Source organism: Sphaerodactylus townsendi, linkage group LG04 (genome assembly GCF_021028975.2).
Source record: "Sphaerodactylus townsendi isolate TG3544 linkage group LG04, MPM_Stown_v2.3, whole genome shotgun sequence".
NCBI classification, from domain to species: domain Eukaryota; kingdom Metazoa; phylum Chordata; class Lepidosauria; order Squamata; family Sphaerodactylidae; genus Sphaerodactylus; species Sphaerodactylus townsendi.
The window spans coordinates 7,581,462-7,594,957 of NC_059428.1; the positions used below are offsets into that span (position 1 = coordinate 7,581,462).

At 45.9% G+C, this 13,496-nt stretch overlaps 1 protein-coding gene across 1 annotated transcript in view; it reads left to right on the plus strand.

The window, feature by feature from the left end:
* The window catches only part of LOC125431218 (zinc finger protein 701-like), a 1,351-nt gene extending 1,277 nt beyond the window's left edge, over window positions 1–74 (plus strand). The window contains exon 5 of the mRNA XM_048493977.1: window positions 49–74. Within this exon, the coding sequence (XP_048349934.1) occupies window positions 49–74 (26 nt within the window). The remainder of the gene's footprint in view (window positions 1–48) is intronic.
* Window positions 75–13,496: the final 13,422 nt, after the last annotated feature.

Here is a 13,496-nt window from a genome sequence, read left to right on the forward strand (position 1 = left end):
ACTTTCTATTTCCTTCTTACTTTCACTCCTTTCCTTCTGTGCCTACAGATCCCCCCTTTTCAAATGCACCCTGAAAACTTGAAGGGTGCGTTTAAGCTAACTAGTGAGAACTGGAGTAGCAGAAGGGACTTGAGCCTGAGGAATTTGACTACAAGTAGGGGAATATGACAGCCCTAGGTAGTCGACCTCCCAAATTTAAACCCTGATTGCCTTTCATTTTTCCCAACTCTAGTACCACGAGGTACCAAAAGAACATAACCCTATCCACTCTACATGTATAACCTTTAGGTCAACATTTCCACAAATAAAATACAAATCCTTTTTTCAGACAATAGTATAGAAGTTCAGAAGCAGATACAGCATTTCCTAATATTCTACAAAGGGGTACAATATACATACGTATCCAGGTCAGAATAGAATTCTTTGTTCCTTCCCAAGTTACATTAGCATTAGCATTGTTTCTCTTATATATCTTATAAAGGTGGCTTAATACGGCTCCAGGGTTTTGTGTGGACAAATATAGAGTAGTTAGTGTGTCTGTGAGTTGCATGAAATACAATACCGAAACACCATCAGGTCCTGGTCCTTATAAACCACCTCTCCCTTTTCTAGGGATAGCTCAAATTGTTTCATTCCTATGGAACCACAGTTAATGGGATCATTGGAACCATAGTGCCTTGTGCCTTAAGTCTTGCGTATGCATAAAGGAAAATATCAAGCATGTTCTGTATGGACTGAGGTGAACACCACATAATTCCCTCCCTAGCAATCCAACTTCCACCCCACAGAGACCTGAATTTACTCAATTTCAGGAGCCAGTAAAGGACATTTGGTGTAATCATGACCAGGTACTAGTATAGGCTACTTGTGTTGTATAGCTGGCAGCAATGGGCTCAGTTTCCTAGTTGAACAACATATTATTGCAAAGGCGGTGGAGTGGATGGTCGGGGATATTATTACTGTACAATAGAGACTGTAGGTTATTATGAATGAATATGGGGACATCCAGGTCCCAAAGGAATAAACCTGACAATCACTGACTGTAAGCTTAGGAGGTTATGCCAAAATGAAATCTGTGAAGGTGGAAACTGGGTGACAAACAAAATTTTTCACATGAAGTCATACATGTATATACCAAGTAATCAATAGTCAAATATTTTGCTTTGTTAGTCCTGACAAGAAGTGAAGCTTCATTGAGGGACCCCAATATGGGTGTGCAGTTATTATTTTTTGAAAAATCAAAAGAAAAACAACTGTCACTCCCTCAGGATCTCTTAACACTAGTAGATAGAAGAAAAATAATGGGGGCACAATACAAATGAGGGAGCGAAGTTGGTTAATTGATCCAAGCTCCTGGCCACTGCACAGGAGGAGGGATGCACAATGTATAGTATGGACCAGGAATATACAAGGTCTCCTTCCTAATAAAACCACAAGTCATGTGATTTGACATGTGATAATACAAGATTTTCAACACTGTTCTATTTTTGAGTCCCAAAACCACCACTCAGCCTATGAAGTCTTCAGAGGATCATCTTGATTGTAGTTCTCAACTGCAGAATGTCTATAAGTCTATGATGTAAAAGCGGGGCCAAGGTTCTTTAAAAGGAAAAACCTGGAAGTCTCTTACATGCCAACAAAGTCAATCAGAGTCCAAGTCCATGGTAGAGCAGTCAGTCCCACGCTAAACACACCAAATACCAACAATTTACCCAGAATCAGAAGGGAACAACAGAACTAACAGAACCAGCAGATTCCGGGCAACTGGATTGGTGAGGCGTTTGAAAAGGTAGAAGCGCCAAGTGAGACCAAGCTCTGAACTCCATACTTCTGAATGCTTTTCCACTGCGTTTTCTCGAGCTTGTGTTTACAGGAGGCGGGTTGGCAACTTCAGTGTGACAGATGCACCCCAGGCTTTCTGTCACTGCACTTTGGCCGAGGAATGGGTGGTCAGCAAGATCTGGTATGAACCCTTTTCAGACTGGAGGTCAGAGGTTCGCACCTCCAGGATTTCAGGAACACTAATAGCCAGGTTCAAAAGGATTCTAAGCCTGAGTGATGAAGTCCAACAGGCACATCTACGGCGAGATCCAGATGGATTCGCGAGAGACTGAGGTGGCTAAATGACACAAAATATTGAACAGTTAGCATCCCCCCCCCCTTTTCCCAGCCGTGCTGGGTTTTGTTTGCAGTTAGCAAGCCACACTAGCAGGCTACACTGGTGCTAGAGGCTCTACCTCTATGGCTCCCGGAACAAAGCGACCAGCCAAGCAGCCTGTGCTGGCATCTAAACTGGGAGGGATTATTAGCTTGTACCTTGTCCTGTCCAGAATGGCAACCCTAGAGGTTCCACGGGGAGCTGTATTTCTGCTGTTATCTCCTTCCAGGCCAGGGCTTTCCAGGGAGCTATATCTCTCTGCTTCTTGTGGCAAAACTTTCTCCCCCCTCCCCCCTTTTCAAATGCAGCAGGAGAGATCTTGAGCCAATGTGAACTGTAGGAGGAGAAACTAGAAACTTTATTTAAGAAGAAAGGGTAAAAGATGCAGCTGAGAAAGGAGAGATTATGACCATGTTGTAACTTGTAATGCAACTTTGTTGCTGCGCTGAAGATTTTCAGAAAAACGGGATGAACACACCGCAAAAAAAAATACTTAGCATAGAGGCAGGTATACAGGTTCAGGCAAGAGCAAGGAATGGATAGATGTAAACTTAATGGAACAATAAAGTTGAGGGGCAAAGAAAGAAAGACAAGGGGGGGTGAAAGTGGGCTAGGGAACTTAGAATGGCAATGGGCTGGAAGGAACCTTATGGGAAGCTAGAGACAAGCTATATCCAAATGGCAGCAAAGAATACAACCCAAAATGCCCACATCATCAAGCAATTCCCCAAAGCATTTGGGGTTGTCCCAAAATGGAGATTTTAGCATTTCATTTTTTTGTGTTATGTGAGCCGAAAAACCATTTTGTTCTTTATCATTAATATTTCTTGTTTCTGAGATCCTGTTCTTTTAAATAAGGAACCTGGTGCACATTCTTATGGGTGGTCTCATTTTTTTTTTTTTTTTGGAAAAGACAGGGTGTTAAAAGGTATCTTTTGGGTACAACAGGATCTCAGAAGCAGTGCAATTATTGCACTTAGTAGTGTGTACAATTGTGAACCTAGAACCTCAGAGGGCATCCTGTGGAGTTCTTTTAAGCTAGGCTAGCAACAGAGGGAAGAAACCAGGTGTAAGACCTGCACTGTTTAACACTAGAGTGGGTAAAGGAAAAAACAAACTTTTGGATCCAACAGAGGGGGGGAGAGGTATCGGGTGCTATGAAAAAGAAGCCCAAAGGATCCCCTAATCTGCTGAGTCAGAACCAAAGAAGAGTAGGGCAAGAAAGAAAAACACAGGGTGTCGAAACCTATTATTTACATGGTCCCTGTAGTACTAGGGATGTATACTGTGGAAAAAATCAACAAAGGTGGATACTCATCAGCTTCACTGAAAATGGATGATTCAGTACAATCTATTTTAGTAGACCAAGACAGAAACAGAGCAGAAGAAACAAAATGCAAATTGGTGAAAAGCGGCATTTGCTTTTTGTTTGTGGTCTATTATGTTTATATATAAAGAGGCATTTATTATCATTAGAGATACTGAAAATAAAAAAGAGAACTAAATAGAGTGAAGAGGGGAATGCAAGATATTACTGAAAAATTTTCTTCAAAGGAAGGAAACTTAGTTAAAACTGCAGTCTCACGGGGGACTGTATACTCATTAACATTTTAAAGAAATAATTCAGATCTGAAATAGCTACTTTGTGAGATCCTATTTGAGGTCTGATATAGTTCTGGTTTGAAAATGTGTCAGCTTCAAACAAATCTTAACAATTTCAGCTTTCACCTCTTACACTCTGTTTAAAGATGCTCCAGCACCATAGCCTGTGGTGTAACAGCATCTAGCATCTGTCTATTTCAATTCTTTTCTTTGCAGAATGTATCAATAGTATTTTTACTTAATGTGCGGTATTAGCATGCTAAAAGCTAGTTTCAAATTTAATCTTTGTGCCTCTCTCAGATCATGTGAACCATAGCTGCACAAACTTGTACACAGCGAGGCCAGCCCATAACCACAGAGGTGAAGGTGTTTTCCCCTAAAGAAGCCGAGCCTATCAAGGAATACTGTGATGGGTACTTCAGGCTTCACTCTGTAATTTAAGCTGGAAATGTCTGCTCTTAGAAAGCGGGATACAAGGTTACATCATCTTTAAAGCACAAAATTTAAAAATTCTTTAAAAATACTTCTATAAACTTTTCTTCGCTACTGCTATCGCCGATTTAACTTTAAACATCAGTTGAACTGATTATCCCCTCCTTTTTGCATTTTTTTCTTCTGAAGGTTTAGGCAGGGAGTGACTTATTGCAAGGGCGCCCCCCCTTTGTTTTTTCTTTCGTTCTTGGGAGGAGGGACTCACCCAAGGTTGTAAGCTGTTAGAAAGCCCTACTGGTATCAGAGCCCCGCATATTCATGAACAATTCCAAAAGCACAAAGAGAGCCATTGCATTGTGGCCATTTTGCATAGGGCAAAAGCAATATGCAGAGACCTCCAGTTGGGGAAATTCCCAAGGGCGTATCCGGAAAATCATTTCGAGCCGCACTTTATTATCTATAGTTGTAATACAGTCACAGATAAGCCACTGGGCATTGTGTATCTGCAAATTCCTGAGCCAAATCCCTTTTTGCAATGCTATCCTGCTTATATACAAACGGGAAGCGTGCTTATGAGCACTTGGCAACCCACGTATAACATTCTAGGTGTCTGTGCTTGGGAGACAGTTTGAAAACCAAAGCACAACACAACTAAAAGAATGGCTGCTTTTGTTGCTGGGGACTTACTATTTTGAGACAAAGTCTGAGAGTTTAAAGATTAAAAGGTTGAAACATGGTCCGCAATGTTTCTTTCTTTCAGCTGCAACAAGGGTGGTCAGAATGCTGTCTGACATGCTTTGCTGCTCAAAAATGTCAAGTTCCGGGAGAATCTTCCCCCTCCGCACTGAGGAAAGAGAAACATTCTTTTTTAGGCCAGTGCTTAATTCTTCTCCTTGGCTGAAGGAAAAAAAACTGAGGAAAACCAACTCAGGAGAAACCCCGAGCTTGCTGGCGTCTGTGACTCTAAGGATATACTAGAACCCACTGCCGTTCCCCTTTGGAGAGAGAGAGAGAACAACTTTTAAATCCCCTGGTCTTACACTGCCACTGGTAAAAAACACAGCAGGCTGTGTGGTGAGTTGAATCACCATAGAGCTTTAGCAGGAACTCTCACTGTCAGATGAGCTGACAAATGGAGAGAAATTCCCTCATTACCCCGTCCTGGCTCTGGTTCTGCCAATGCCACACAGCGGGAGGAGAGCCTATGATGGAATCTAGAGGGGTGTTTAAGAACCTTTACTGGATTTAAAAAGGGCGGTTGTAAAAACTCCTCAGGTGGTGGTGGTAACTTCACCATCAGTTCTAGGAATCATTTGAGCTTGAAGTAAAAATAATCCTTCACCTTTTAAGACAGTCAGTTTTCTGTGTCTGATGCTTCTGGGCTCAGCTACAGCAGATGAAGGAGGAAGTCTGGGTTCCTTTTTAACAAACCTAAACCTCACTACCTATATTCTCATCATCTACGCTGAATCCGGACCCATGAGCAGCAGAGGCGTCGTTTTTCCATCTCACCTCTCCCCCCCAGCCAAATGGGAGGAATTTGCTGGAAGGAGAGGAGGGAGGGGCATCCTCTTGGCAAGCATCTTCCCCCTGTTCCTGTCGTTTCTCCCTCTCCCTAATGATGGATGAGGGGAGCACGGGAGGCAGTCCCTGTGTCTGAAAGAGTCGGGACAGCACAGGAGTCCCTCCCTGCGCCCGGCTGAACTGATGGCAGGGAGCCAGTTTCAGAGGGACTGGCAGGAAGTGGGAAGAGCCACTTGCAGGAATTACTTGGGAAAAGGTTGCAAAAGTCCTTTGGTGGTGGTGGGAAAAGCCCATGCTTGTCTTAATACTCTGGGGGGCCAACCCAGAGCCTGAATTCAAAGAGGGTGTTTTACAGCACGCACCATCAATGAGGATCAGGAGGAGTCACATGTAAAGAAGTTGGACTCAGACTGACCTCCATAAATGTTCCCTTAAGCAAATATGCTTCCTTTTCTTTTTGTACATTATTTAAAAGGATCTGATACAAGGACTGGATTGTATACAGATTAAAGGGTGCCCTCTGGAGGCCAAATGTTTCCCCCGTCCTAATGATAAAAGAGGAGTCCAATCTTTCTCTGCTTAAAGAACATCTCAACTTTTTCTTTGCCTTATGTGTTTCGAATTTGGGGGCTAATGCCACTCCAATTACTCAAAAAATTTTTACACAATGACAAAGCTGAATTAAGTCGACATTGGAGGATTCAGCAACCCTCTTTCCCTCTGGTCTTGGAAAACCAAACCACTTAGTTTTAGGATGAACTCTCACAGCTCATTGCCAGTCCTTTTACTTGTAAGTTTGACAAGAAAAATCCTCCCCAAATGTCTTAAACTGATAGTTCGTTTAGGGTGATTTTCGCTTTCAGCTTCTAGGATCCGTTTACACTTTTTTTTTGAACCACAAGGGGGGGGTCCAGTTTCTAACGTCCTCTGATTTCAAAGGAATCAAAGAGGAGACCTCTCTCCCGGATATCCGGGGCTTTGGATTTTATTACTGACAAGACAGAAACAAAACCTATTTTATTTCAGACATAAGACTACAGAGCATTTAGACTTTGACACACAAAACACAAACTACTACACCTGTCTTGGCGGGAAGATGCTGGTTCCAGAAGAGGCAGGGGGGTGGGCTAGCCGACGCCTTCGCCCGGCTCCTCTGAGTTCTATCATACTTTCTTTCCTGGAACTGTGAGCCAATGTGGTATTCAAGCCTTCCTACACACCACCCAAGCGAGGGCCCGGACAAAGAAGCCGGTAGCTCGATTGGGGAAGGAAGCAAGAAAGAGACCACAGAAGGACCAACTTCCGGGTTTTGGCACCATCTGTTACCACCAGAGTAGCGTGTTTACTAATAGTTAGCCTAATAAGCTTGAGCCGACAAGGAGACTAATTAAATAAATAATTTTTATTCCAAACCCTCAGAGGGTCTGTTATAGAATCAGAGGTGTCGCGCTGAGGTATACAAAGAGGTGCACAAGTTCTTGCCTAGGATAAAAGACAGCTGATGCATCATAAATGTTGCAAAGCCAAACCCTGTATCAATTCATGGCGTTTCAGTTATTCCCATCATTGTTAATCATGGCTACATTTGTTAAAATAGCATTCTTAAGAATATAGTTTCTCACATTGGCTTGACTCTCTTTCTTTGCTTTAATTCTGCTTGGTGGTTGGCATTTTCCTCTACACACACTTTCTCCAGCTCATTGCTAAGTAAAGAAGTATCTCTTCTTTGGAATGTGGGGAAGAGACAACAGGGGCTGTTTTGGAAAGCAAAGGGTACCTTTTTGCTATTTCTGAGCAATAATTCTTAATACTACAAAACAATATCTTCAAAGAAAACTTGCTTAAGTTACATATAAGTATACTTCAGTTGGAAATAATCATTTAAATGCTTTTATTTCTATTTTTCTATTTTAGGGGTCTGTGCTTTAGTTGAAGATATTATTTTCACTTGAGCCTTTTACTTGCACACAAGCATTAAAAGTATCTTTCTGGAATGCAGGGAACATTGAATGCTTTTTTCTTAACAAAGAGACACTTTTTTTTCCATGATTCTGTGAAATGACTTTAAGCTGTATTTCTGCCAGAATCTTTTTCTCTCCATTATTTTCCTAAATAATGGGGAGAAGGAAGAAATAACCTTCTGGTAAATCTAAAATCATTTCCTTTTTCTCTTTCTCTCTCTTTCTCTCACTTTCTCTCACTTTCTCTCACTTTCTACCACTTTCTATTTCCTTCTTACTTTCACTCTTTTCCTTCTGTGCCTACACTGCTGCCTGCAGGGCGGGCAAGGAATGAAGCTTAGGCGGCTCGACCTTGCACTGACGCCCGGAAAGCATCCCGCCCGCTCTCAACCCGAGGCAGAGAGAGAAAAGCCAGCGGCCCAGCCAATAACCGTGGTCCCGGTTGAGTGCGTCCGCCCTGCTGCCTGCAGGGCGGGCAAGGATGGGGCCGGCGGCTCGGCTTGTGGAGCCACAGTGCAAGGGCAGAAGAGCCGCATGCGGCTCTCGAGCCGCAGGTTCCCTACCCCTGACATAGGGGCAAAAAATCCAAACTTCACATACACGCTACAGGGGTCAGTGCTATCAGTCACAGACCAGGAAAGGGATTTGGGCATCTTAGTTGATAGTTACATGGGAATGTCAACTCAATGCATGGCAGCTGTGAAAAAGGCAAACTCTATGCTGGGAATCATTAGGAAAGGAATTGAGAATAAAACTACAAGGATTGTCATGCCCTTATATAAAGCTGTGATGCAACCGCACTTGGAGTCATGCCCGTATATAAAGCAGTGGTGCGACCGCCCTTGGAGTACTGTGTTCAGTTCTGGTCGCCACATCTCAAAAAGGATATCAAAGAGATAGAAAAAGTGCAGAGAAGGGCAACGAGGATGATCGAGGGACTGGAGCACCTTCTTTATGAGGAAAGGCTGCAGCGTTTGGGACTCTTTAGTTTAGTTAGTCAGCAGAGTCAGAGTGGAGTTACTCAGAGTAGACAGGTGAAGCTTCTTAGTCCTTCTTGGTCTCTGCAGCCTCCACCTTCCAGGAAAGAAAACTCTCCACACAGTTGTACTTTCCAATATGGAAGTCTTTACTTAGGTTGCAGTACTGTACACTATACATACTAAGTTGAAGCAATACATGAGAACACTAAACACTTAGCTATGAACTGAACAGAATTCTCAGAACAGACAGAACAGAACTCTTCATCATATACAATACACAGTTCATATAGGTTCCAGCAAGTCACTTTCCATCCTAGCAACAGTCCCTCATTGGTTAGACTCATGGCTGGAGAGCACCACTCAGTTTAAAGGTCATTTTCGTCTGTTGCTAGCCAAACTTGATGGCACCATCAGATCTAACCTGTATTTTGACCTGTTGCTAACTAAGCTATCTGCTACCTAAAAGATGACCAAAGTTTTACATATCATGACAGAGACATCTGAGGGGGGATATGATTGAAGTCTATAAAATTATGCATGGGGTAGAAAATGTAGACGGAGAGAATTTTTTCTCTTTCTCTGACTGAATCTCTTTCCACACTCTGAGCATTCATAAGGTCTCTGTGTGAATTCTTTGATGCTGTCGAAGACTGCCACTCCGACTGAATCTCTTTCCACATTCTGAGCATTCATAAGGTCTCTCCTTTGTGTGAATTCTTTGATGCTCTTGAAGACTGCCAGGGTTAATGGGAAAGAGTCCCTGTTCCTAGAGAGGCACAGCCTGAGATAGCTATCCCAAGCCACTTCTGGCTTCCCTGTCCCAGCTGCCTGGTTGGCTGATGCCGGTGATGACGGCGCGGGGTGGGGGCAGAGCACTGCTGGTGTATCCTCTTGAACAGGTGAGCAGCGAAGGGCGGGAAATGGGAGGAAGTTGCTGGAGTGCAGATTTTCAGCGCAATCCTAACCTCAGTCCCCCCCCTCTTGAATGGATGGGTCAGGGATCGACCCTGCTTTGGGTGGCCTCATTTCCCCCTCCCCCAGGTCTTTCTTGGGGGGTAGGACCACATGGGGGACCCTAGAAGGGCCACCTTGGGTTGCAGACCCCTCCCAGCAGCCCCACTGAACACCAGTGGCTTTCCTGGCAGATGGCAGCCTGGCTGAGTCCAGGTGAGAAAGACAATGTCAGGTTTAAAAGGAGTTATTACCTGGACCCCTGCAAGGTTGTACTTGTCAGGGCTGTTTGATGGGGAGGTGGGGGTGGGTGGGAATTGTTTGCTTCTGCATTGCCAAGGAGGGCAGGAGCACATGGGGAAAGCCTTGCACGTGGATCTTGGAAGCTTTACTTCAGAGTAAGCCAGTGGAGGGTAAGCTTGTAAATCATGGAAGGGAGGAAGGCCGGAATCATCCTCAGCCATGGTTGTCGTGGGTTGCCAACTCAAGGAAGGCAAATCCCAGGACGTTTGGGGGTAGATTCTCAGAACCTGTGGCTTTTGGGACCAGGGCGGGGGCCATGCTCAGTGAGGAATATGGCTGTCGAGTCCACCCTCCATGGCAGACATTTTCTCAAGGGGGGGGGGAAGTTCAGCCCCTCCCCCCGGAAGTTGACAACATTAAAGGCACCAATTTTGATCCATCATCCAAGTGGAATTTGAGAGGGTTCTTTTTTTGGGGGGGGGGGGTAATCAGCATCTTTCAACACAAGAAAAGAGAAATGTGTGAAACGGGGGTTCTATTGCTGGTTATTTGAATCATGTACAAAACAACAGGATTTTTACACCCCCCCCCTTTTTTGCTTTGATGGGTAAAAATGGGCCCCAAAGAAGGGAGTTGGGAGAGAGGTGGGTGCCTGTGCCAGCCCTGATCACACACACACACACACACACACACACCGGATTTATGGAACTGTGGCACACACACGCACGGATTTATGGAACTGTGGCTCCCTCCAAACCCTGACAGGGGTTGGGAGAGAGGTGGGTGCCTGTGCCAGCCCTGATCTCTCTCTCTCTCTCTCTCTCACACACACACACACACCCCGGATTTATGGAACTGTGCCCCCCCAGATTTAAGGAACTGTGGCTCCCTTAGCAACCCTCCACAAAGTCCTGCCTTTATGCCTCCCTTACAACCCTGTTCCTGCACAGAGTCTAACAGCAGGGAGGGTGGACTTTCCTCCTCTGTTCCTTCACAGAATGGGGGGGCAAGAGTGGGTTCCCCTCTTCTCCACTTCCCCGGGTCCAGAGGTGGGATCCAGCAGGTTCTCACCAGTTCCCGAGAGGGGGTTACTAATTATTTGTGTGTGCCGAGGGGGGGTTACTCATCGGGTCCGCTTTTCCACCTCCACGCCCTCGCCTTCCCGAGAGGCCTCCTGCCTTTGAACGTGAAGGTTCCATATAGCAATTGCGACTAATAATGTCACTCCCTGAACTGGGTTCATCCCTTCCAGGTCCTGCAATTCATTGATTCTCAGCCTTTCGTGCCTTTTATCTCACCAGTCTCTATCAAAGAACCTGCGTGTTTCACCATTGCTGTGTTCAGATTTGTGACTTGAGGCATTTTCTATAATGTGATGATGATTTAGAAATGACCTGGTGCAAAAAAATTTTTGGGGTCGTGGTGGGTTGGCTGCCCATGGGGGGGGGGGCATCCAACTCAGGTTTTGCCCAGGGCACAGGTTTGCCTAGGTACGCCTCTGCCCCCTTTGCTGAGGGGGGCTGGCGACGGAACCTGTTACTAAAATTTTTGGATCCCAACACTGCCTGAGTCCCTGCCCTCCGGTTCCCCCTGGCTCCCAGTCCCCCTTTACTTCCCACCACTTCAATCCTTCCACTTCTCCCCCAGACGCCCTTCCACCCTCACCTTCCTTGTCTCTCTCCTCCTCGTGCTTTTGCCCCACCCCCTCATATCCCTTCATCCCCATTGCTCTCCCTCGCCCCAGCTGCCATTGATGGCTTTCCTGCACAGCCGCTTCAGCTGTGGGCACACAGCCGCTGCCTGCTCCGGCCGGCTCCTCTCGGGTGGCTGGCTCCACCCCCGCCCGCTCTTCTCCGTTTGGCACCCACTCTTCTCCAGCCCAAGTGGCCAGCTGCCGTCAGGGCTGCCGTCCCCACTGCCGCCGTCCGTCCCCATAGCGGCGAGGGGCTCCTGCTGCTACCCAGCTAGATGCCGCCGGGGAGCCCAGACTTGCCCAGCAGCTGGGTCTCCCGGCAGAATGGCCGGGGCTGAAAGCAGAGATCCAAGCGTCAGGCCCGTTGCTTTGGCCGAGATGGGACAGGAGGACTCCCCTCAGGACTCCCCTGGATGGCGCCCCCCGTGGAGGGGTGGCCTCGAGAGCCGCAGTAGAAGGAGGAAAGAGCCGCGTGCGGCTCTGGAGCCGCAGGTTCCCTACCTCTGGTCTATGGCTACCAATCTTGATCCTCCTTGATCTGAGATTGCAAATGCCTTATCAGACCAGGTGCTCGGGAGCAGCAGCAGCAGGAGGCCATTGCCTTCACATCCTGCATGTGAGAGCTCCCAAAGGTATCTGGTGGGCCACTGCGAGTAGCAGTGCTGGACTAGATGGACTCTGGTCTGATCCAGCAGGCTCTTTCTTATGTTCTTATTGGATACAAAACAGAATGAAAGAAGTAAAAAAAGAAGTAAAACACTAAGCACATGAGAGCTAAGTCCCTAGGGTCCTACTAGGAACAGGTGCACAATGCACAAAGGCAAAGTTAAAGGGGGACAAGGATGAAGACAGGGAGATGCGATAATTTGTTCAAGGTTGAGTGAGAAGAAGAGAATGGAGAGTCCATGGAGCAGAAGTCCAACCAGGGAGAGAGAATGAAAAGATGGGGGGGAGGGCTTCCTGCAAAGAGGTTGCAGGGGTATCCTGGTAATGGGGGTGGGGGAACCTGGAAAATCCTTTCCACATACCTGGGTTTCCCGTCTGTGGGGAAATCCCATTGTTTGACATGGGACCAGACTTTCCAAAGATCATGACTGACTGAAAAAAATCAGAGTTGAATTTGACTGAGCAGTCTAAAGTAACTGTCCTCAAAATTCAGTGGAAAGTGTTGAACGTGACCCCTGACATTCCCATGTGGGGAGACTGGAGAAGATGGGGGATCAAATTGCGATGTCTCAGCTGAGGAGGAGACAGGGGCCTTACACAGAGCACTGGAAAAGATTTTTCCTGTGTGTTCTTAGGTGTCGGCCCAGATTGCTAGACTGGCCAAATCTCTTTCCACATACTGAGCACTCATAAGGTTTCTCCCCTGTGCGGATCTTTTGATGCTGTTCAACAGTGCCCCCTGACAGAATCTCTTTCCACCTTCCAAGCAAATGTAAGGATTCTCCCCTATGTTCTTTGATTTTGTGGTTGAATTTATTTTCACTCTCACATCATTCAAAAATTCTCTCCTTTGTGTGAGTTCTTTCATGATGTCGAAGACTGCCACTATGACTGAATCTCTTTTTACACTCTGAGCATTCAAAAGCTCTCTCCTTTGTGTGCGTTCTTTGATGCCGGTGAAGATTGCAACTCCGACTGAATCTCTTTCCACACTCTGAGCATTCAAAAGGTCTCTCATTTGTGTGAGTTCTTTGATGCTGTTGAAGATTGCAACTCCAACTGAATCTCTTTCCACACTCTGAGGCATTCAAAGGGTCTCTCTCCTTTATTGTGTGAGGTTCTTTGGTGCTGTTGAAAGAACTGCTACCTCCGGCTGAGATCTCTTTCCACACTCTAGGCAATCAAAGGAGTCCTACTCTCCTTTGTTGTAGAGTTCTTTGATGCTGTCCGAAGATTGCTACTCTGACTGAGATCTCTTTCCACACTCCTGAGCATTCAAAAGGTTC